Source organism: Saccostrea echinata, unplaced genomic scaffold, assembly GCF_033153115.1.
Source record: "Saccostrea echinata isolate AGI-Se365-2 ecotype Australia unplaced genomic scaffold, CSIRO_AGI_Sech_v1 ptg000014l, whole genome shotgun sequence".
NCBI lineage: Eukaryota > Metazoa > Mollusca > Bivalvia > Ostreida > Ostreidae > Saccostrea > Saccostrea echinata.
The window spans coordinates 928,892-954,701 of NW_026889763.1; the positions used below are offsets into that span (position 1 = coordinate 928,892).

The 25,810-nt window shown below is 32.7% G+C and overlaps 2 protein-coding genes and 1 long non-coding RNA gene across 4 annotated transcripts; 2 read left to right on the forward strand and 1 right to left on the reverse strand.

Moving 5' to 3' along the window:
• The first annotated feature begins 575 nt into the window (after positions 1 to 575).
• Positions 576 to 6,877, forward strand: LOC133187091 (uncharacterized). Of its 2 annotated transcripts, none has more exons than XR_009721123.1 (5): positions 576 to 933; positions 2,790 to 2,845; positions 3,124 to 3,191; positions 3,520 to 3,592; positions 6,748 to 6,877. It is a non-coding gene; the product is annotated as an uncharacterized LOC133187091 (long non-coding RNA). The 2 variants fall into 2 exon arrangements; XR_009721122.1 differs by lacking the exon at positions 576 to 933 and adding an exon at positions 1,899 to 1,934.
• A 1,828-nt stretch (positions 6,878 to 8,705) lies between these two features.
• LOC133186960 (serine-enriched protein-like) lies at positions 8,706 to 11,099 on the forward strand. The gene is made up of 5 exons (XM_061322341.1): positions 8,706 to 8,778; positions 9,042 to 9,438; positions 9,797 to 9,996; positions 10,196 to 10,353; positions 10,762 to 11,099. The coding sequence occupies exons 1-5, from the start codon at positions 8,706 to 8,708 to the stop codon at positions 10,828 to 10,830; spliced, it is 897 nt and encodes a 298-aa protein (XP_061178325.1). The 3' UTR covers positions 10,831 to 11,099.
• Positions 11,100 to 16,894: 5,795 nt separating this feature from the next.
• Positions 16,895 to 25,468, reverse strand: LOC133187092 (excitatory amino acid transporter-like). The gene is made up of 10 exons (XM_061322454.1): positions 25,268 to 25,468; positions 22,246 to 22,320; positions 21,909 to 22,031; positions 21,732 to 21,810; positions 20,750 to 20,946; positions 20,233 to 20,359; positions 19,752 to 19,985; positions 18,912 to 19,106; positions 17,695 to 17,829; positions 16,895 to 17,344 (listed from the first exon to the last, which is right to left on the reverse strand). The coding sequence occupies exons 1-10, from the start codon at positions 25,434 to 25,436 to the stop codon at positions 17,194 to 17,196; spliced, it is 1,485 nt and encodes a 494-aa protein (XP_061178438.1). The 5' UTR covers positions 25,437 to 25,468; the 3' UTR covers positions 16,895 to 17,193.
• Between the last annotated feature and the right edge of the window lie 342 nt (positions 25,469 to 25,810).

A 25,810-nucleotide genomic window follows, 5' to 3' on the forward strand; every position in this document is an offset into this window, starting at 1 on the left:
TAAAATATGTTCAAAACAAACAAAATAAGTGTTGGCAAATTAATTTAATTTGATTTTATTTTCATATATCCTTTTTAAAAAAAAAAAATTGCAAATTGATATTTTTTTAAATTTTAGTCTAGGGGCTCAATTGTGTGTAACTGACCGGTAGACTGACTGCAAAGTAATTTTTAGTCAATTAAAATAGCATTCCACACTCCAAAGTGATTTTAAAATAATTAAAATGGCATTGTTTACTTCATTCTTTAACGTTCTCTTAAAGCGACAGTACGGCTGCAAAATATGTGCTTTTTCATCCAAATTTACCCAATATGTCATTAAGAAATAAGGTATAAAGTTGATGTAAGCAGTTTGAGAAACAGAAATATTCTCTACTCAAACAAAATTAACGTAATTAGAATCTGCCGGAAAATCAAGGATCGTACGAACTGGAGCAATCTTAGATCTGTTTATTTGTACCACGTGAATTCTAAAACGCACGTGCCTACACTGTAGCGTTTACATTTATAATGAATATTACACACCTCCTAACCTTATTTGCATAAATCGGAACTTTTCGAAAATAAACGTCATAAAATATTAACAAAATCCGTAAACGTCCGAACAGCTTTCATTGCGAGAACTCTCGAGAATTAGATGAGACCAACACGCGAGAGGTGAAAATCGAGAGAAATATTCAACTTGAAAAAAGAGGTAAAACTTTATATTTTCTCGATTTGCAAGGTTTTTAAATTGCATAAAGTTGAAAAACAAACGTTTCTTTACATGAAAAGTGAAAGTATGTATGAAGTTTCTCGTTCTGTCACGTGCTATTGTACATGAAAGTGTCAAAACTGCACCTCTCGATTTTGTAAACATTTTTCCACGTGCAAGGGAGTAGTTGTGTCGGTAAAGATGAACACACATACACTGGTTTAGGAAACAAAAGCACTCGTAAGTAGAAGTCGATTTATTTTTTCGATTACCTGTAGCACAAAATGGCTAAATATTTAAGGGCAAGTTTGTAAAATGCTGTAAAAGCATGTTTTGAAATGAAGAGAAAATGTAGGTGTGCTATAGTCCGTTCCTACACAAGCTATGTGTATTCAGAGATTGCCCAGTGATCTGTGAGAACCTTGTGTCTTTTTTAACACCAAGAGACTAAAATTTAATTCTATCCATATCATAGTACATGCACACAAGCTCTGCCGAATTTCCTCTACATATGTAAAGGTGTTTACATTTGTTTACATTTTGCACTTTTAATATTGTCAGTTATTTATACCAATTATGCTGTTTTCAATAGAACCTAATGATAAGAAAATGTTTGCTACTTCTCTTATTTATCACAGAATTTATGATCAGATGATGCAATTCAATTCAATTCAATTTATTCACTCAAAAACCATGTAAATGGTTACATGAGGTACATAAACATATAAAACATATATACATATAATACAGTGGGTCAAGCAAAAGGTGAGATTAATTAAGCTAGCTAGGGAGAACAGACGCAGCCATGCAGTTCTCACACATATCAGACTTTACAGACATGAATATTAATTTAATATACCCAAACTTTACATATGCAGTTTATGATATCCTGGAACATTTCTTGCATGTTTACTACTTTCAACTATGAATACAATGTACTTTAAGTTAGTGGATTTTTTTTTCTTATAAAAAATTGTCCATCCCAAACTAACAAATGAAATAGTATAAATAATATACAGTAACATTGCAGGCATCAATCTGTAATATTGAAATAATTTATTTAAGACCTCTGTCAATGTAAACACAATTTACAGTGATGTTTTGCATTTTTGTTTGAGAGAATATATAATTAATTTACATGTGGTAAATTGATTGTTATATGTTAATATTAAAAGTAACTAATTTTTTGCTTTGTCTATTTCAGTTTTAAGTACATGTTGAACAGCCTTCTCCATAAAACGGTATGAAAAAAAAAACACAATTAATAATATAAAGTCATGAAGAAATAAAAAAAATATTAAATTTAGAAAATCTATATTATGTTATTTATGTAGCATAAAAAATGTGACATCATTTCAGGGCTAAAAATAATTATTTTCTTTCACTGGTCACTCTAGGGCTATCACCTTAAATTTTTTCCTGGTCAGCTCTGAGTACTTCAACTGTCCCACAGGGCCAGTAGATTTTAAAAAGACTGGCCCAAAACCATAAAGAAAATAATAGTGATACATTTTTTGTTTATATTGTGATACTTAGTAGTTTAATTTAACAAAACAAGAAAAGACAGAACTTTGCCTGGCAAGTTTAGTTACTATCCCAACCATAAATGAATTTTGTTACATGTATACATAATAAACAATGACCCAATGGACACATGCCCTCACAATGTACTAGCCTAAATTAAAAATACATTAATTGGCCCCAGCCCAGTAGGCCATTAATTATTTCGAGCCCTTCATTGTAAATTTGTAACTTATTATAATTCAGTAAGTTGGCTTTTGCAACAATCTGTGCTTTTTTTTGTATGTTTTTTTTTAATGATATGTCCATCCGCACCAGTGATGATCCCACACAAATTACACACACAAGAAAATAATTTTATTTCATTAAAAAAAAATAAATGGGCTTTACAGATTTATCTTTTTTGATTTTTTAAGAATGACATGTTGGTTGAATTTGAAAATGAACTTCCATGTGCATGGTGCTGTAATGCACATAAATCATAAATGAGAATTTCATTCTAAAAAATACCAAATACATGTATAAAAATAAATAAATCTAATCAAATTATTATTTGGAATGTACGTTTCTTGCAGGATATTCTGAAGACAGTGATGACATGAAAGTTCAAGATTTGCCTATTGTGAGCATTGTAAGGATAATTTTATAACATATTATATGTGACATTATTACATGTATTTAGTTATTATGCCTGATTGGAAGAAACAAAGAAAGGATATTTTAATTTTGCTCAGTTGCACCAATATCTGTTATACATGTGTATCTATGTAAAAAAAATCCTGTGGATAATTTGTCAGACAGAGAGATAGAGAGAGGGAGGGCTTTTGATAATTGAAAATCATGCATCTGTTACTTTTTTAACTTTGTTCAAATGATTTATTCACATTCTATTTTTTTTTTCTCTTTCAGCAGATACCTCGGTAATACAGAATGGGTCAAAAAATGCACAAAGGTTAATCACATCATGCTGCATTGCAGTGAGTTTATATGCAGAGAAATTTACCATTAAATGAGATTTTTAAAAAATAGAAATAAACTGTAAAACACACTTGGCTGTATGTTTATGCAAACAATTTTTTTGAACTGCAAATTATACCAATACATGATTCAGCATATTCTGCACACTTAAAATGATTTACATACATGTATTTGTTTGATTTGCAAGTAGTGCAATGCAATTTGTCAGTATTGTTCATTCATGCAGTTCTCTTGGTGATCTAACTGCAAATACATGCATATATATTTTATTTGTACAAATTAAGTTAAGAGGATTGTATTAATGTAATATTCATATTTGTATTTCAGCTGTAACAGAACAATTTATCTGATGCAAGCATCAACCATGAGAATAACAAAGGAGGTTAGGTCCAAAGAGAAGGTATGTTTATAAGTGGTGATGATATGTTATTGATGTAAATAGATTATAGCTATTAAATAGAAAGAACAATTGTAATTTTGCCAGTCAGAAAAAAACAAAATGAAAATTTTTTTTAGCTCAACTGAGTCGAAGGCTCAAGGCATAGGGACTTGAGACAATCTTAGCAAAATCGGGTATATAGTATAAAAGGGCTCCCCTATTATACTATAGCTATATACCCGATTTTGCTAAGATTGTCTCAAGTCCCTGTGGCTCAAGGTAGCTTTTCTGATGAAAATTTGTCTGTTGTCTGTCGTTGTTGTCATTGTAAACTTTTCACATTTTCATCTTCTTCTCAAGAACCACTGGGCCAATTTCAAACAAACTTGGCACAGATTATCCTTGGGTAAAGGGGATTCAAGTTTGTTCAAATGAAGGGCCACACCCTCTTTCAAGGGGAGATAACTAAGAAATAGTGAAAATTGGCTGTATTTAAAAATCTTCTTCTCAAGAACCGGAGGGCTAGAAAAAAAAAAAAAATTAAATTTAAGTGAAAGCTGCTTGACAAAATGTAGATTCAGGTTTGTTCAAATCCCCAGGGGTAGGGTGGGGCCATAATAACCGATCAAAGTTTTACATAGAAATATATAGGAAAAATTCTAAAAAATCTTCTTCTCAAGAACAGCATAGCCATGATTGATGATTTTCATATGGAAGCATCCTCAGGTAGTGTAGATTCAGATTTGTTCAAATCATAACCCCAGGGGGTAGGATGGGGCCATAATAAAGCCAGTCAAAGTTTTACATAGAAATATATAGGAAAAATTCTTAAAAATCATCTTCTCATGAACAGTAAAGCCATGATTGGTGATATGTATATGGAAGCATGCATCCCCAAGTGTTAGTCAAGGTAGTGTAGATTCAAGTTTGTTCAAATCATGACCCCTCGGAATAAGGTGGGGTCATAATGGCCAATCAAATTTTACATAAAAATATATAGAAAAATCTTTTAAAATCTTCTTCTCAAGAACAGCAAAGTTATATGCTATATGGATATTGAGGCAACCTCAAGTAGTTTAGTAGTATAAAATCCCCCCCCCCCCCCCCCTTGTAAACTTTTCAATACTGAACTGATTTGTGCTTTTTCCTAGCCGATGTGCTCAGGTGAACACATGGGCCTCTTGTTAAAGTCTTAATTCTTGTCAAGAACAGACAGGTCATGATAAGTCATTATACTCATATTATCTTGCTAGCATCCTCAGAGATAGTGCAGAGCAGATTCAGATTTTTTCGAACCATATTCCCTGTGGGTAGTGTAGGGCCACAGTGGGGAATCAAAGTTTATTCTGAAATATTTAGGGTAAAAGCCTTTTAAAAGTCAGGCCCACCATAAATCATATTATTATGCATGAATAAATTCATCTTAGTAAAGAATCCCATAATCCAGGGTTAAGGATGGGCCATAATTAGGGGTAAAATATTTATCTGGAAATAGTTAAGGAGGGGGGGGGATCTTATGTAAATATTGGAAAATCCTTTTTGTTCATTTCATGGATCTTAGGCTAAGAGGGGGCTAAAATAAGTTGTCATAATTTTATTTCCAATTTTAAGGAGACTTAAGTTTGTTTTTTATCTTTCTGTCTTTCAATTAATCTTTAAACATCAAACTAGTTGCAACTTAAAATAGCTGGTTATGAATAATCAACAGAGCTCACAAACTGTATGTGGTTAAAATATCTACAAATATCAGAGAAAGGAAAACAATATTTTGGGGCATAGAAAAGGGGCTTAACTCCTATCATTACAACACGTGAAAAATGTGTGTTGTTGAGAAACATTTGAATATAGTGCAGTCTAATTAAGTACAGCTAAACTTCAGTATCTTAAAATCAAACAATTTCGACTACCTGGGGTATGTTGACATTCATCATTATTACCTAGATAAATGATTTGCTAACACTTGGAAATGCATATGATTTATTTATATTTAATTGGTTTATTTTGTACAAATCTTTTTCTCATGCATATTATTTATGAACATTATTATACCTCTACTGATTTTTTCCCTGTATAACATTAGATCGTTAGATGTGACTATTTCCATAGAAATTGTTAAGAATGGACTATGGACTAATCCCCAAGTGTTAGTCAAGTGAGCTAATCCCTGCTTCGAAAGCTAATTCCCGGTTATCCATAATCCTCTAGGTTTTACTTTAACATTGGTATATGTGAATGGACTAATCCCATGTGTTAGTTCAGTGAGCTAATCCCTGCTTTGAAATCACGCTATCTGAATCCTCTAAATTTTACGTTTGTATCGGTATAATAAAACAGTTAAAAGTATATCATTGAGGGAGTTAGCAAAATTCCAGTTCCCCTCGACTAGGACTATTTCCCTCAGCTTCGCCGTGGGAAGTAGTCCTGGCCTTGGGGAACTGGAATCTTGCTAACTCCCTCAATGAAATACTTTAACTGGATAATAATAAATTGATTTTGCATCTATATATGGCATATACTACTATTCCAATAACAGCATGTAACTTTGTTTGATAAAGCATGCAGTTTCCCATGTTGATCACCATATTTTTCATTGATTTGACATTTAATTTCAATAATAAGAAATACTATTTTGCACATGAACAGAGAAGCCGACAATGGTTTTGACTGACCATGTGTTGTTGCTTATTACAAATGCTGTCATTGTAAACAATCATTCAATGCGACTGCTCAGTATTATCAGTGTGTTGCTGAATTCTCTATTTCATATGCAAAGTAGTATTCATTTCAATGAAATTTAACATCCAGTCAATGAGAAATATGGTGTTCAACATATGAAACTTAAGCGTGCTTGATCTAACAAAGGGGCATGCTGTTACTAATATGATAATATGATTTTTTTTTTATACTCAGTTTAGGGTTCAACTTTGGTATCTCGAACACTGAGTGATATCTTGATCACTATGGAGATGTCAAAGTCATTTTGAAGTCCCTTGAACCACATTTGTCTTCTTTGTATGTTACCCTCAAGCTCTCAACCCCTTGAATATCTCAAAGTTTTTCATCGGTCCCATTGAGTTCAAGATAATAAGGCTTGACTGTATTATATTGATTCAAATTAATGGATGATGCATTATAAATAAAGCAATCTTATATATTATTGCATTTATATTTTCCAGGCAATGTAACAAATGATTGCTGAATTCATGAGGATTGGGATGAATCTTTTCTATTCTTAAGAAGTGTCCAAACATCATTTGAGGATCCCTTCCTAAGAAAAGAAGAATTTGCCTATTCAGAGAGTCCATAGTTTACAAAATATTATGTAACATAAAACTTCTGTCTTCATGTTTTATTCAATTATAAAACAGTAGTAGAATATGTTTAGAAAAAAGTAGGGGGCTATAACTATCTCTCTCTGGTACTGCATGTCTAATATACATGTATTACGTATTTTAATTACACATGTATTTTAAAACAGATTATCAGTAAAAGAAAGAAACACAATGTTAGTCTTTCAGTGGCTTTTATTTAGGTTTTAATATTATTTAAAAAAAATGGAACTTGAATCTGTTTAAATAGGAAGGAAAACAAAAAACTAGAATTCAGTAGGTACATGTACATGTATTTAGTTTTGTTTATTATAAGTTGTTTAAAATTTAGGGAGCTTGTGAAGGATATCTAGATATTATTTAAAAATTTATTCTTCATAGTTAAACAATTTAATTTTTATTATAACATATGCTCTGTAATTAACAACTTCATTTGTTGTACAACATTCCATTGTCTGTCAACCTGTAGGAGTTCATTTCTTGTAAATAAAAATGAATACATGATGTTTGTTCACATTGCCATTTTTTTTTTATATACGAGTCCTGAGTTATAAATTTTGTACATACCTGTATGTACATTTTTTGTTAAATAATTTAACTTTAACCAAATATTAATTGAATGTAATTTTGTAGGTAGATACCTTCCAGAAATATTTACATCTACCAGATACATGTGAAATCAAATACTGTATACTTGAAAATAAGGATATTTATTAAATGGAAATTAAGTTACACATTCATGTATAGTGAAATTAGATAGACTGTGTTGTTGTTATGTTTATACTAACTCAACATAAACATCGATTGGATGTGATCCTGATTAATTAAATAAAGGATATGAAACCATAATAATTTCTTTCCTTTTTTCTTTTTTTCTTTTTTTTTTTTTTTACAATTAATAACACTTTACAAATTTCAGACTTGATGGATCTAAATTGATAAAAGAAATTGACTATACCATTAAAAAATTCTTGAGTTGTCTCTCTTTGTGGAAATAATTATCTGTTGCAATGGATGCTCCCTTGGGTTCATGACCCTGAATATTGATAAGGTTGGGAGGTGTGATATTTACGTCCCATGAATAACTATTAATTTTAATGAAATAATCCAAATTATTTAATTGTAAAAGTTGTAATTTTCTGAAAGTTTATACATTTATCAGTAGTAAAAAAATTCCAAATCTTGTCGGAAAATTTTATCTAGTCAGTTTTTTGATGAGACGCGCCGTACTGTCACTTTAAATAAGGAGTCAAATATAACTATAAGGTCCTGATACTCGTGAAATTTGTAGCCAGAAAAATTATTTCTAAAAGCGATCAGCATATCTATACCCAAATAAATTCTTCTTTCAAAAAACAGAAATATATACATCTGATAGGAAGTTAAAGGTTTCCAACGTCACATCAACTTATTCTGACTGAAAATTTAATCTCCTAATGTCAAGAACGTTTTTGAAAACTTAAGCACAGCATAAAATATACTTGCCATTTTGACACTACCTTAACTGAAATAGGTGTCAAATAATTAGTTTTCATCAATTGATAATTACACCTTTTCATTGTCCGAGAAATAATGACCTCTTTTCTTATTTACCCGATTGATTTCACACGTCAGTTCAGACACTGACCACTGGTGACCAGTATTCGAACGATAACGATGACATGGACGGTGTTCATTCTGTCAATATTGACTGATTAAAAATATGTCAAGAATAGGTATATATATAAAGTAGGTCATAGAAAAAATTATTAATTACTAGCACTGCAAAGTTAAAGTAACTTATAATCTCTCATTAAATAACCATTATGGAGCTGAATGAGTTTGGATCCACCACTTGTCTCCTTAGATCTTACGACAAAAGTGGCGCACATAACGAAGGTACGAATTTTCTATTTCAAAATTTCTACATCATTTTTATTTGTCTGTGCCAGTAGTTATCTTTAGAACTTGTTTACTGGTAGTATAACTTTTTAAAACTGAAAAATTTTTTATTTCAAATCGCCTGGTAATGAGATTTTAATAAATTTAAACAAATTGAATTTATGAATTGTATTTCTCTACAAAATATATTTATAATAAAAACAATTTATTTTATAATTTCGAAGGACATAATAAATTGAGTAATATGTCTGTTTTGATAGGTTTTTCGTCGGGATATGATTCGAATTCAGAAATAGATATCCAAATTAACACAACGAAAAGTCCGGACGACTCTCTTCGTTGGGCTTGGCGAGGAATAAGCGATGATGATGACTCGGATAGTGAAATCAGTGACACAGACTCCTGCATCAGCGAATCAGAAAGTGAGGATGAATCATGCGGACGAAAAGGGGCGGGGTTTACCAAAGAGGCGTGGTCTGAAGACGAATCATCCGATTCTGAGGATGAGGATTCCATGAAATTCGTTAACACTGAGACAGTGAGAGAGGCTATGAACCACGTGATTACCATGCCTGACCTCTGTGACGTCATTTTCTTAGTGGGCCCAAGCCTTACACCTATCCATGGCTTGAAATCGATAATGTCCACGCGGAGCAGGTACATATTTTTTTTTTATGTATTACTAGTATATGCTTCATCGTTTAACTGTTAGCAATTTTTTAAAATTAGTTTTCCAAAAGTATGAGGGGAAAACAAACACAAGAAACTTTTTTGCCAATTCGGGGATGGGAGGGGGGCTAAGAACTAAGATCGATTTAAATGTGTTAAAAATTAAATTTTAAAAAAATGCTTTTTTCATAAAGGGACAAGACGATCTCAAAAGGGAGGCGGCTTAAGTTGCTTCTTGCTCAGATAATTTTGTAAAATTCCCTATGGTCTACGAAGTTCCACTTTTAAGAACAAATTTCCAATATCCCGTAAATACTATTGTAAAACATAATTTTATCTATTTTAGGATATTCTATCAGCTGATTTTCAAGGCTACAAAAGAAGCAGCTGGTGTAGCTTCAAAGAAGAAAAAGTCAAAGAAAATTAAACCCGTAGAAAACCAAAAACCAGTGGTCAACATCCCTGACGTCAGTGTGGGCATCTTTAAGAGGCTGGTAGCGTACATTCACACCGGAAGTGTCGACATCAAGCCACAGGAAGTAACAGGTATTACAAGACAAATGAGTTTAATTTATTTGCAAAGTTCTAAATGTAAAACGATATTTTGTGTTGTATGAATTAAATGTTTTCAAATACCATTTACAAATCAATAATTGACATTTCTAAAGGGAAATTATGTCTTCTTCAAACTCTCTCTCTCTCTCTCTCTGTTTCAAAATTATAGTTGTATTTTGTTTCTTGTTAGAGTTGACCTGTGCCGCCCATCGCTTTGACTTGCCAGATTTAGTAGAATTATGTATAGATTTTCTGGAAACTTGTACAACTACAACTTCCATTTACACCGTCCTTGACACAGCCAAAAGAATTCAAGGTCACAGCATTGCACTCAAGATCGTCGCTAAGGTAAACAAGCGATACTTAAACAGTCTTTGAAAATGCTTATATTTATTAAGTTAACCTAATTTTGAATTTAGTGCATGGCTATTAAAAATAATTCTTATAGTAACACTAATAATTCTGAGGTTTTTTTAATTTAGTATAAGCATCAATTTAGCTCACCTTGCTACATGCATCTGCGTTTTGAAATTTAATTTTTTTTTTTTTAGAATATTAAATAATAATGAAACTATGATTATTAAAATTAATTGATATAATTATAAATATATCACGATTTTAATCACAATATTATTCAGACGGAATTCCTTTTCCAGTACAAAACCGAACAATTTTAACTTCAGTTCTTTTAAGATTGAATAATGACTGTTTTATATACGGTTTATTTATTTATTTATTTATTTATTTCTGGTGTAGATGACTGAACGCTTGAATAAACTGGAGACAAAGAAAACTCTACGACTCAAGAAAGACGTGTTTCAGTGAATATTCATGACAAGACGCTTGTGACTTATTGGGAACGGAGGCCAGACGTCATAGAAAGATGAACGTAAGAGCCGAATGAACGTCTCGTGGCTTCCTGATGAATACATAGTGCTATTTAAAAAAGACCAAGAAATATTCTTGAAGGGCCACAATTGTCATAATAGTGCCAAACATGTTATGCTGTATTATTACTAAAATACTAGTAGTAAATACAGATTGTATTTCTTTATTGTTATTTTTAGATGTTAATAAAATTTAAGAAATTTTAATATTCATTTGTTAGCGCGAGAAATATCATATCTGTTTAATACTACCAAAAATTGCCATCTGAGTGTGCTATTAAGTCCTTAACAGATTTCTGAGACATTCATTTAAAAAAATCGCACTGGGATAGAAAGCGATTTAAATTGAGGGTTGTACATACAGACTGGTACATGTATTGTCGGACAAATAATTCTGAGAAGAAAATATAAAGCCGCCCCTAAAAATAACTAATTGCAGTAAAAATATTGAAATGTTTGCTGCAACTGTCTGCAGCGAATAGGAGGATGACTTGCCATTGACTGGGGGGAATTTTCTTCTAGGCCTCTGCAATTTTTCAATTCTTGTTACAATAAATACACAGAATGTTACACATATGTTGAAGCGTTAGCTGTTATATACACGCAGATTGTCTCCTAATTTAACGTGGAAAGAGAGGGTAACGTCTTTGAATAGGGTAGGGATAAATGTATAAGCTCAGCTACGTTAAGGAAGGAAATGGAAAATGCGATCTTAGTACATACTTAATACGTATTATTTTTAAAAATCTTTGTAACAAAGTAACTGTAAACATGTAGGAAAGGTAATATAAATATCCATAATGGATAGGTTTGTGGCTTACTCAGTACCAGTTACATCGCATGTATCAGCTGTGTGTCACGTGACTTGTATAAAAATAGAATTGTTCAGCTGAATGTAGAAAATTAGGCTAGTGCAAGGGCACATGCATGTTTTTAGAGAAAAAAATTGATACATATAAAAAAAGATTAACATCGGTTTCCCGAAAAGTGCTGGGAGCTAGTTTGAGCTGTTTCGGAAATGCTTGTAATTTTGCCGAAAATGCGTATAATAGCTCAGAATTTCCACTTCGCTTAAATTCTGTCAGGAATAAAAATAATGTTATGCCAACTAGAATCAGCTCCCAGCACTTTTCAAAATATACATGATATAAGCAATTGATATTCCATATTTCAGCTCAAACAGTCTAGTCTATGCCCTTGCACTTTTGAAGTTAATCAGGTATACACTTGTCGTGTTTGCGATATTCTTTACATTCTCTGTCATTGTACAGCTTCATAGCACCTAGATAAATTAACAATCTACATCATTGTTTTAAATCAATTATTTCCTTTTAATTTAATTGACTATATTTAAACATTGGCAATGGTTTTATATTTATTTAGGCATTTCTGTCATTATTAAACCAATGGATCCACTCCTCTGGATCACTTGTACTGCGTCAAGTCAAGCATAGTGACGTCATTTATGAAACAAGATTTGCTTCTAATAACTCGGCAATATAGTTATCAAATGTTGTGATTTTACATGCTTTTATAAATAATTGATAAAATAAATGAATGCAAGATGTATTTACGCATTATCATGTGGTTAATTAAATAGATTTTTGTCGCTTGTTAAATTTTCAATGACGTCACGATGAAACATCACATACGGTGCATCACAGATGTGAACTCAGGCCTTCCTTAACATAGCTGAGAGGGTCATCCTATTTGAAAAATGGTGCATTGTTACAGTTTTTCTCTATGAATGATTTAGTTAAACCGAAGGTGGAAATTCGAGGCTAAAGATCTTGCTGACAGAGTTTAGCGATAGAGACCCTCTACCACAATATTGTATATTACAAATTGACTGCCGTCATGAGAAAAGGGCCCTTATCTTTTGACGTCATAATGCTCAGAAAACGACGTCAAAGTCGCGGTGTTGTAAACACGGAAGTAATTTTTGTCGACTGCGTTTCGTGAACAAGAAATGAAATTGGATTTCCAGGTGAAATAAAAAACTATTTGAAAATTGATGATGAAATTTGTAATAAATAATATTATTACTATTTAGTACATGTATTTATTCATAATTCTGTTTATTAATAAGCATTTTTCTTGATATCGCATAATTAATCTAATCGCGACATTGAACACATCGTTGGGTACAGCGATTTATAGCGATGTCTATATACTATGCATGACTAAAAATACTGTGTACTTGTTTTCTGAGCAATTTGCAAATACTTAAATTTGACTCATATGAATTAGACTTATTAAGGAGGCTGGGGGGTCAACAAATTAACCACCAGATTTAACTTAATTTTTTAGATATGATATCTTAAGCTGTCAACTATCATTTGGCAAAGAAAAATTTCAAAAATTTTAGTTTTAAAATTTGATCATTTTCTATATCTTCATATGGAGCTCTTCTTCTAAAGGAGATCAATATAGTCTAAAAATGGCCACAACCCCTTAGCCTCTTTAAAAGGTATTCTACAAGCACGTAAATATTTTTTTCAGAGAGAGAGAGAGAGAGAGATAAATGCACATATACGCGTACTTTACAAGCGCTTTATTTTAAAAATCCCTTCATTTTAAAATGGTTATTTAAATTTTAATCCATAGTTAATCATATTGATATGCACAATTAGACCAGAGAAGGGTGAAGCGTTGATGTGTGTGTGTGGGGGGGGGGGGGGGGATCGGGAGATTATTTACAAACAAAAAAAAATATAAATAAATAAATCGACGAATAAAAAAGACAAGCGGTAAAAGTTCAAACAAAAAAAAGAGAACATCTTGTTTTTGATATAGATACTTGTAACATGGGAGATTCGAACCTACATGTACTACAACAAATGAAAAGGGGGGATTGTATAAATTTTATGTAAATAATTCTCTACAAAATTAACAGCAAAAGAATATGCTTAGGAAAAAAAAGGAGAAAAGGGTGCCACGAAAATTTTGCTACAAAATATAATTTTGAAAAAAAAATAATGAAATGATCAAATAATGCATAAAAAATAGTACTCCCTGATACACAATTACTTTTGTATCAATTTTCTTAAATTGTTCCGATGAAAGCTTGAAATTAAATTGCGCTTGGGTTAGGAATTTTATTAAAATACATCTAATGTGGGCTTTTCCATGAGCATTATACTCAACGTTGAAGAAAATAACATTTATATCGAACGTGACATTATGCGTGAAAATATGCCTATGAAACAGAAGAAAAAAGCAGATTAAACAATAGATTAGGCTGTATATAAAGAAATTACGAACTTCTGGTAAATGTTGATATAGCGACATCTTTTGAGAATAAATCACTGATAGAGGAAAAAAGTACTAGTAACAAGTGGTTAAATTATGAATGTCATATTATATTGTTATAAAAATGTTCTGATCATCAACGACATTAACACCAACTGTAAGACAACAATAAAAAATCTACATTTTGAGAAAGATGGAAAATAAAAGAATGGTGATGTTTCGACCGACAAAAAACAAAACAAAAACGGAGGCTCATGCAAAGTTTTGATGACCGTGAAATATGAAGGGAAGCATTTTTTTTTTTTTTACTGACTATTGAAATCATGTATGTAATAAATTAGTCACGTTTCGCGTTTAAATCTTGGACGTCGAGTCTCATCTCGATAACCCGGATATCTCGGCATTTTCTGAAAGTTCCGTTGATGCCGGGATACTATTAGTTATCCAGGTCCAATCAAGGGTGTACGGGGATTTACCCCGGGTTTTATCCCATACACCATGAGGCCGAAGTTTATAACTGTACCTGACTTTAAGGGAAGGATTAAACAAACACACATACCTTTCTGCTTTTAATAAAAAATATATATTTCTCTTCCAGTCGAGTGGTGACAGGCAAAAAATACGAGTCATGTTCTTTAATCTCACCATTCCAAGAAAGTGGTATTCTTTGAAAAATGGATTGCCTATTTTACTTTTAGCTTCCACGTCACAAGCAGATACTAAGTCTCCTATGAAGAGATTCAACTTAGAGCGGAAGAGTTTCAAACATTCAAGGAATATTGCTTAAACGCATCATACAAAAAATATAACGTGTATTGGACGTAATATTTAATTATTGCTTAAGACTTCTGAAAACCTTTGATGTCAAGTTAGCTGATGTCACGGATTAAGGTGAATAGATGACTTTAATTGCGTAAAAATATATTTAAGTCTTGAAAGATATTCAGTTTCAATTTCAAATAGATTTCGTTCCAGCTCCATTAAGTGTACATATATTAAAAAGAGTCAAGAGCAGTACAGCCCTCTCTTTGATCAAACTATACAATGTTATTTTTTACAGAACTTTCCGTAAATCTGAGTTGGAAACCAGACAATCGTTTACACATGCATTGTGAGTGATTAATATCTGACGAGATTTTATCAATTCCAAAAATCCAGGGAGGTTATTATTTCAGATCGAGCGCAATGTTACAAGGAATTAAATTTTTCTAGAATTGAAATGTCGAGCATTGATAAGCTTAAAATATGACACGTGTCTGCCGGCTATCTTTGCATGTCCAGCAGGTGATACAGAGTAATTAGTATCTGGCAATATGATAGCGAATTGCCAAATCGTTTCGACATTGAATCATTTTTACAGAAACCAATTTTTATAAAGTTTTCTTTTTGAGATTACATTAGCGACCCTTCTAAGAAATATTGAACGATTGTTGTGTCCAAGTGATACAGTAGTAGCGTGGAAACCACAGGTGCAAAGCACCCCCCCCCCCAAAAAAAAAAAAGTATAGAAGCATTTATAGCAGCTTTTTTTTTTTATTAAGCATGATTTGCTTTGAAATTTTTAAAGAAGTTGAGAAACAGTTTCAATTTTCACGTACGAATTAACCTTTCTTAAACGACAATCCTTTGACATCATTATGTGTCTCTCATTTATGTTACTAAGACAGGAGAAGAAATTGAATTGTATGATGAACAATGAAAATTTATTAAACATTTGTTTTATCAAAGTATTTTTAAAAAGTTTATTTAAAAAAATCGCTCGGATGTACAGAACATATTTATTATTTATGATTTTTTTATGAACTGAAGATGCTTTAAAAAAAAAACATTATGGCGTCCATTAGAATTCTTTGGTGATACAGAAAATACATAAAGTGTTACATATATTATTCCCCTCCTATAACAACGTGTGTGTGTCTGTGTGTCGAGAGGGGGGGGGGCTGAGTGAATGCCTGCTTATATTAAACCAAAAATATTTTTTTTTATATATATCGGGATCGATGTGCTGATGTCCTGCGTTACGCGCGTTGCCCTTCCTTGGGTTGAATCTATCCTTTCTCTGTGAAGTTTTTTTTTTTAATGTTTTTAATTTACAAGTGTTTTATATAATGTATAAATTTGGCTAGAGTATTAAATATAAAAAGAATATCTTGTGCTGAAATAGTGGAATTGTACAAATATTATTTTTTCAAATGAATATAAACCGTTCCTGGATCCTGTCATGGCCATCCCACCCCCCTCCTTTACGATATCACTGAATCTGTCTCTAAAATAGTATGAACTATAAAGGCAACTTTCCTTAAGAATAATTACATACTAGAAGCTTGGAAGAAGAAGTCAATTTTTTTTTTCAAGTTTATTTGTGTCAAAACGATTAAAGTTATTTAAATAATTTTAAGAATGTTTGGAAACTGAATTTGACGCACGCGACGTCATTACATTTTCAGTGAGTAACGTCAACGTTATTTTGAGGCGATTTACTAAAATGCTCATAAAATATTGAAAAATTGAGATATTTTTAAAAGTTATGTATTTTTGCATTCAGAAAGAGTCAGGCTATCAAAATATACCAAAAAGTCAATTTGTGAAATTTTGACCTTAAGGGCCCTTTTCTCATGACGGCAGTCAATTGTAATTTCCTCATACAAGTATCTACAATAGAGTACTATAGAATGCTCTGCAGTAAGAAAACAAAAAGGACAGGTGATTCTTTTAATATCCTTCATATAAAACAATTCTGAACGTAAAAGCTAAATATGAAAATAAAATTTATTTTACACAACAATAACAAGTTACAAATTATTTGCAACTAGCAAATATAAATTTTGCTTGCCTATGATGAAAAAAATCTCATAAATATATAAAAATATTTTTCTTGGAAAACTATTATAATGTAAAACCCTAACCTTGAACACATTTTAAGTGTTTTAGCTGAATTTTTTAATTTACAAAACAACCTGAGAAATACGACTCTAGATAGAGATCCAGTTCATTTACAACCAGATATTCTCCAACTTTCATACAGAAGGATGGCTGGTTTATCTTCTTGTCATGGATTCAGAGCTTCCGGTGAATACACAATAAGTTCAACTTCCTGTTCCGGGTCCTCTGTTGTCTGTGAATTCTGTTGACAAAAGTGATCTGTGATGGCTGCACAGCAGGTGTGACTTAAAAGATTTGATGTGGTCCTAATGCGATCCCTATAATAAACAAAAATCAGAATTAGCTAAATGACAGGACTTCCTTATTGAAAAGGGGGGGGGGTCTAGAAATTCGGTTTTAATTCTAAAGTCCAGAGGAAATCATTTTTGAGAGAATGTGTGCAAACAGCAAAAAAATAAATAAATGAATAAATAAATACATAAATAAATAAATAAATAAATAAATAAAAAATGAATACATAAATAAATATATACAAGTGTAAAATAAAAATAATTAAATAAATAATCTGCCTTTTTTAAAATTACAATCACCTGGAATAGTTGGATTTAAACATATACTTTAATATAAAGAGAAAATGAATAAAAATTAACAACCAGACAATACATACATAAACCATTCCACAGCAAACAAGAGAGACACGGCTTCCACTGGGATCTTCAGTGAGGACAATATCATAATAAGAGTTACGATACTGGAACTCGGAACGGACGGTAAGGCGAGGCTGGCTATAGCCGTCAGTAAACTGTAATCAAAGAAACAGCTAAATGTAACTAGTGTGTAGCTACAGGGCTTTAAAAATGGAAATAGCGAACAGTTACAAAAAACTAAACTGTCATTACAGAAAAATCTCAATACAACTCGTGTGTAACTATAGAGCTAAAAAATGGAAATAACGAACTATTACAGTAACCCGTTGAAGTCAGTAAATTGTTATCGTAGAAGCATCTAAGTGTAACTACTTTGTAGCTATAGAGCTTTATTACTTAAATATGTAGCTATAAATATATATGCCCTATTTGTGAGGCTATATGCGTCAGCTTTATATGTAGCTATTAACGTCTGCTACTTGTGTGGCTATTTGAATTACTATTTTATGTAACTATTAGCACATGCTACTTAAGTAGCTTGTAGCGTCAAATTATATTGGATAATGTGTGACTATTTGTGTCAGCTTGATTGGTAGATTGATTGTTTATTGTTAAACGCCTAGTCGACAGTACTTCAGCCATATTTCGTCATTGGCATGTTTAGCCATTAGAATACTTGTTTGGCTTTTAGTGTCAGCTTTATGCTTGGCTATTGGTGTCCGCTACTTGTATGGCTACAGGCGTAACTTTTCTATGAATCTACAAGTTTTACCTACTCTATTTGTCAATGTGTGGCTAATAGTTTCAGCTTTTTATCTGGTTTTTGGCTACACCGTGGCCACTTGTGTAAGCTATAAGCATCCTCTACTTGAGTAGCTATTAGTCGGCTTTATAGGTAGCTTTTAACATTCCCTACTTGTGTAGCTATACGTATCAGCTTTACATATAGCTATCAACGTCTGCTACTTCGATCTGTGCCTTTAAGTAACAAAATACAATGTATGTGGCTATTATAAATAATGTGGCTATAACGAATAAGCCGCATGCATCCGAGTAATCTTTGAAATATTAGAAACGATATATGAAAAGCTCTGTAACTGTCACCAGGGAAGTATGATTACATGTCCCCGCTGTCACTATCCAACAATCATAGGGAAAAAAGCATTTACTGCCAAGACATGTGTATGGTACATAACCTGTCTGTTAGATAATTAGATAGATTCTATTTAATACACACCCTATAATTACGACATCTCCAAATGACAGTGACTGGCCGGTGATATTGGCTATAAACATGGCGGCCGCTGTGATAAAAAGAGCGCTGCCATCGGCATTCAGTGTAACACAAAATGGGATGACAAAACGACTGACTCGCTTGTCAATGTTGTTCTTGTTTTCACAAGCATTTAACATTTCAGGAATAGCAACAGCTCTGGAAAACAAAAGAAAATATATGTTATCATACATATAAATTTCTTAGTATTGACTAGAATAATTCAGTAGACCGTAGAGTTCTATGATGTTGTCCATGAAATTTTAATATAACGAACAGTTACTGTAGAAAAGCTCAATAGTTCTATTAACCAATACAAATTGAGAGCATAGCAAACACGGACCCCTGAAAACATCCGAGGTAATATGTGCCATGGAGAAGTAAACATCCCCTGTCAATTGGTCATACCCGCCATTAGCACTTTGTCTTTATCAGGTAAACAAACTTATTCCATAGACAATTCAGTGCGAAAATAATGGCCTAACAATTGGTATTAACAACATTAGTCACCATTCGGACTAACGGTAGGTATAGCTCAAACAAGGCCATTGTATTGACCATAGAATTTATGAAATATTGGCATAAAAGAAAATTGTTGATACCCTTGTAGCATCAACTCATTTTTCAGTAACCTGTTTCAGTATAGAAATTATATGCAGTTTATATCACAAAGTTTAGCTGTTAATGTGACATCAATGTCTTTCTCTTGAAAAACACCAAAATATATTTAAAAAAAAGACATGTCAGATTTTGAATTTCTTTCTTTAAATATTCTGATCGATGATGTATTATAATTTTACTTACGTGCTTGTAGCAGCAAATCCTATAAGCCATGCCCGACCTACACTAATAAAGTATATAAATGGGTTTCTCCTGGTTGTTAGAAATAAAATTAAAGGCAGAAATAACGCCTGGTGAAGGACGATCCCGATCGTAACTGTCAACAGGAAGAGAGCCAAACTTGAAAACGTGTTACTTATGTCACGGGTACTTGCTAAAGAGGCTGCAATAAGACTTCCAATGCCAAGTGGAGTCATCCTGTGAAAGAAAAAAAATATTTTTAATGCTTTCTATGAATATTCATATTGTCAGTGATCTCTAATGAATATTCATATCAGAGATCCTTAATTTCGGTCGAAAAAAGACCTTTTTTTCTCTTCCCCGGTTTCTACATATTTTTTTTTTATATATCATTCACTTATAGTTAAAAGCTATTTTTTGAGAAACAGTCAAAAAGCCTATTTATATTATTATTCTTATAATATTCTAAAGATAATTTTCGTACCAAAGGAACCATCGTAGAACTTGTAAAACTACTTCAGTACTAACTGCAAAGAACTCCAGGAATGGTTTCGCTTTCTTTCCAAGTTTACCAGCAGCTGTTCCCAGGAACATACAGGCAGTAATGAGTCCTACCAAATAATATCATTAGATAATTCTCGATTGGTATTATAAATAGCAAAGCAATTTCTTTTTCTTCTATTGTAGATAACCAAATTTTGGCGACACTTTGATTTCGCGAGATGGTCATTTGGTATTTATAAGTGAAACATAATTTTCACGAACTCTGATTATTGTTCTATTAATCTTTTGTACTACAAATATACGCAAGAATTAAATTCTCGCTAGCAGACTGTCTCGCGTAATTACGCCAAAATAAAGTTCTCGTGAATAAAAAGTGATAGAGGTCTACAGTATTTAGGTTCAAATCTTGACATGTAATCTACCTACTGTTTACAGCGTTGCAAACACAAAAGAGTATTTGATTGTCTTTATTTTTCAAATAATTTTATGCTATTTACCTAGTATATTAGCGCCATCTGTCTTCCCCACTGATTTCACTAGCTCTCGAACCACGTGGATAGTTGATGCGTTTTGATTGGTCGACGCATTCTGATATGAAGAGTTTCCCGGAATTAATTGTTCCACCTCTTTCTGTAGATATTTCGTTTGCGATTGACGAAAAGAAGCCTCAACAATATTATCAGGTATGATGTTTCTGAAAGTGAAGAACAAACTTTGAATGTTTACAATTAAATCACAAAGTTAAGTAAAATATATACGTTTCGACCCTCTTTTTCAAGCACGTTTAAACATTGCATTAAATTTTATAGACAGTTGATCTTTGTTATCCCGAAACCGATAATTTGAATACCAGGGATAAGTCGATGTGAGTTGGCAGACCCAAACACCTTTTCTTTATGATTTTTACCCTCTTTATCTCTAATCCTCGCATGGCCGTAGGAACCGGGGGGGTTGGGCACGGGGGGGGGGGCGTGCCCCCCCCCCCAATAATTTTGCCGATGTATAGATTACTATAGAAAACATAGTTACTATACATTTTTGCCCCCTCAATCAAAACGCCGGAAGACCTTTTTTTCTTTTTTTTTTTTTTTTTGCTTGTCAAGAATTTTTGGTAGTTGATAGTGCCCCCTCAAACTGAAAATGTATGGCTGTGCCCCCCCCCCCCCAAACTGAAATTGCTTCCTACGTGCCTGCCTCGGATATCTCAAAGTTTAATTTTGGCCTCTTCGTGTTTAAGATAACAAGGTTTGACTGTAAATGTGTTTTTAAAAAATCAAATCAGACTCGGTGATATAAAAGGTAACAATGACATTCATAATATCTACAATGCACTCGCTGTGTATAATAATTTCTTTCTCTTTTTTATTTACTTTCCTTTTTTTTTTACTTTCGTTTTTTATTTTGTAATTTTTTTTTAGTTTTGGTTTGCGCTATTGGGCTTCCGTAACTATACCTGTCGCTATGCAAAACAAATATTACCTTAACAAGTCTGCAAATATATCTTGTGGATTAGCTTCATAAACTTCAGGTTTCCCCTTACTGAGAGGACTATCACTACCTAGATAAAAATAAATCGACATTTAAGATAATCTACCCTTTTTTAAAATTGTATTTCACAATATTTGGTGACGTACTTCACAATAAGCAGAACTTTACCTGGTTTGATGACATAGAACAGAGCTATAGCTATCACACAGCCCAGGATGTTTGTGAGAAGTATGTAAATGAAAGCGATGGCGCTGACTTTACCATTGGACTTGGGATCAAGAGACGCAGTGCCTGAAAAAGGGGACGACCACCTTAAGTAACTGTAGTAATCTCAATCGATTCATTGGTTTTATTTTGGAAAAAAAACAGCATTATATCTCCAGGCTATGATTTAAGTGAACAAGTTACAATTATACAAACTTCAGAACAAATTTTATAAACCCAAATATACAATTATATACCGGTACATGTTTTGGCAGTATAAGAATTGTTCCGTAACACTTACTATGTATAACACTGCATACCAACAGAGGTATTATCATCATCTTTAACAATCGAAGAAAAAGTTCTCCCGGCATCCCTGTAAAGTAGAAATGATTGTTTTATTTAAAAATGATTTATAAAATAAAACTCTCCAATTTCAATTATGTGCACGAAGTTCTCGACCTCTGATTTAAAATTTGCATGTCCAACCTAGCTGAGAAAAGTAGTCTTAGTTAATATTAATGTAATTGGAAATTATTTACATATTAGCATTATGTATTACATTGGTTGAATTATACATGTAACCAATCAGGTGACGCTGACAAGGTTGCTTCATCATTCTGTATTTAACATATTAACATGCTACTTTTCTGATATGTGGTCAATGTAACTTATTTTTCCCAAAAGAATTTCACAAAAATAGCCACATATACAGGCCCTTAACTCAGTCCCACGCATGAATGCCATAAGCCTCGTATCCTAATGGCCAGACTTATTTGTCCATCGACCGATGAAAAGTACAAGGCCATGGGCTACTTACATATATATTAAGGTTTCTGTGTAATTATTTACTTCTATCAAAAGAGAACGTCAGTATGATCTGCAAAATTACACGGCATTTAATAACAGGATTCCTGACCTTTTTCCTCCTTAGACCCCTAATATTAATTTTGTCACAATGCCCTCTTGAGGATGGGGAATTCAAATGAACAAAATTCAAATGAAAGTCTTTATTTTCAAAATCCTCTTGTTAAACATCTTATGGATAAGAACATCAGACGGTGCAGTTTACACAGATCATAGGATAACTCACAACAGATGTTCAAACCCTTACAAAGAAATATACCGAACATCCTTCAAAATTTTCTCAAATCTTATAAATTTTTATATTGATATGAAAGCATCCTCATGTAGGGAATATGTAGATTTAAATTTTATCAGAATTATACGGCTTCATACTAGGTTGCTTGTACCATAAAAGAAGTTAACAGTTTTACATGCTGTGTGAATACATTATGAGGATTAAGAACAAATCTCCTCAAGGACCACAAACCCCCAGAATTTAACAAAATAAGATACAGGTATTCTCGTATTGTGTAGAATCCAATTTATCAAAAATGCTGGCAAAATGGACGTCATTAAGGGTTGTCCTTTTGTAAATTGTATATTGACATTGTATATTTTTATACAGCATTTAGTGAGTTTCCAAATTTAATATATAAATTGTAAATTTAAAATTATATGCATAATTATACCTTCAATGGTGAGATTCAAAGCTAATGTTCAAACATTTGAGTAATGAAATCTGATACACAAGATGTAAAACTATTCCCGATAGTCAATGGGAGAAAATTGTTCAGATTAAGTAAGGGCATCATTTTTATATAAAAACATAAATTATGAAATTAATCAGAATCCTTGACTCATTTAGTCTTATTTAGTCACTCTCGACACCTTCTCTTGATGTTAGGTCAGAATAAGAATTTTAGTAGATGCTAGTGTCAGACGACTCAACTTAAAGTAGTCCATGTACCTATTATTATCACATATGTGATCCACGTTCCTGTTCTTATCTCATATGTGATTCATAAACCTATTTTTATCGCATATGTAATCGAAGTAAATATTTATCTCATAAGTGATAGAAGAAACGATTGTTATCACATATTTGATCCATGATTGATTGATTGATTGCATTTTGTTTTACGTCCCATTCGACAATTTTTCATTCATAGAGACGTCACCATATACCGGTGAAGGGCTTCAAATTTAGACCTTTACTCGGCACTTAGGGCCATTGAGTAGCGAGGGTTCTTTATTGTGCCAACGCCTAACGTGACACGGGGCCTAGGTTTTTAAGGTCTCATCCGAAGGACCAACAACTTTCACTTCAAAGTGCCTAGTTGCTACCTAATTTTTTATCAACTTAGGTCAGTCGCGGCTGTGATTCGAACACACGACCTTCCAATCACGGAGCGAACGCTCTACCGACTGAGCTACCGTGACGGTATATTTGATCCTTGTTCATCTGATTTTCACGCATGATCTACCTACCTATTTTTATCACGAATGTGATCCTTGTACCTATAATAATCTCATTTGTGATCCAAGAAACTATGTGATAAAAGAAACAACTGTTATCTCATGATAGTGTGATCCATGAGCCTATTATTTTCACATATATGATCCATGTACCTATTGTTGTCCCATCTCTTCTATGTACCAATTCTGATTTCATATGTGATCCCTGTAACTATTGTTGTCTCATCTAAGATCCAGGTATCTATTGCTATCACATGTGATCCATGTAGCTATTGTTGTCTCATATGTGATCCCTGTAACTATTGTTGTCTCATATAAAATCCGTGTATCTATTGTTGTCACATGTGCTCCCCGTAACTATTGTTGTCCCATGCAATTCATGTAACTATTGTTGTCTCATATGATCCATGTATCTATTGTTGTCACATGTGATCCATGTACCTATTTTTGTCTCATATGTGATATATGAACCTTTTATTACATAATATGTAATCCATGTACTTTAATTTTTGTCAAGTATAATAGCGAGCGCAGCGAGCGGCGCGAAGCGCCGCTCGTCACTGCGAGCTCTAACGACAACGCCTGGGCGAAGAGAAAATTCGGACTACTGCACATTCATTCAATAGAATTTTTTCTGACCCACAATGCATCGCTTCTTGTTCTCGCTGCTAACTTCGTTCACGCGGTGACAACAACTAAAATTTCACAAAAAATAAACTCACCTTAATTAATGGCTATTGCATGCAGATAGTAGATTAATTAAACGTTCTTTGTTAAAATATTTGCACTTTTTAAACTTTGTTTATGGAAATGCAGCTAACATACGACGTCATGTGACGTCACAGTCTAGACGTTCCAAATGTCTCGTGCGGTTTGAAGAGGCGGATCTTAAAATGAAGTGAACAATGCGCTCGCCCCAACGGTCGCACCGTCAACATATTAGCCGTGTACCTATTGGTCCATGTACTTATTGTTGAAGCTTAAAAATAGGTCATACATACCAAGCCATTGTATCGTGTCTTTCGAAGGTTCTGCGAGACGTATCGTAAATCCTAATACGAATCCAAAGATTACTGCCAAGAGAGTCAGAATGAACAGTAGATGACGCCTCAGAGATTTTCGGAACTTTCTAACAAGACAGCAGCCTCTGTTTTCACGTGTTTTTTCCATAATTTAAGAATTTAAGATGTTCAAGTTCTACCTGAAATCTGTAAAAATACGAATGAAAGAGAATGAAAATTAATTAAGTAAGAATTGATGAATTCAAACAGTGCCTGAAAATTATTTTTTTTTTCAAATGTTCTTCTTAGTTTCGCTGATGCATGCAAAAAATGTTTGAGTGCAGTCAAAGCAAAATGGTTGTACAAATGCGTCTATGCATTAAGTATTTTCGTTATAAAAATATTGGTTCATACCCAAAGTAGGCTATTTGTATATCAACGTGATTAAATTCCCTACTGTCAAATATATTAACGTCATGCTCAGCATATTTAAATAAAGTTTAATTTATTTTTTATTTTGACATGATTAACTCGCACCAGGTT

Coding starts and splice junctions, on each gene's coding strand:
- LOC133186960 (XM_061322341.1), top strand. CDS start 8,706: ATGGAGCTGAATGAGTTTGGATCCACCACTTGTCTCCTTAGATCTTAC. Junction 9,439..9,796: donor ATAATGTCCACGCGGAGCAG/GTACATATTTTT, acceptor TATCTATTTTAG/GATATTCTATCAGCTGATTT. Junction 9,997..10,195: donor CAAGCCACAGGAAGTAACAG/GTATTACAAGAC, acceptor GTTTCTTGTTAG/AGTTGACCTGTGCCGCCCAT.
- LOC133187092 (XM_061322454.1), bottom strand. CDS start 25,436: ATGGAAAAAACACGTGAAAACAGAGGCTGCTGTCTTGTTAGAAAGTTC. Junction 20,947..21,731: donor ATATTTGCAGACTTGTTAAG/GTAATATTTGTT, acceptor CTTCACTTTCAG/AAACATCATACCTGATAATA. Junction 19,986..20,232: donor GTTCTACGATGGTTCCTTTG/GTACGAAAATTA, acceptor TTTCTTTCACAG/GATGACTCCACTTGGCATTG.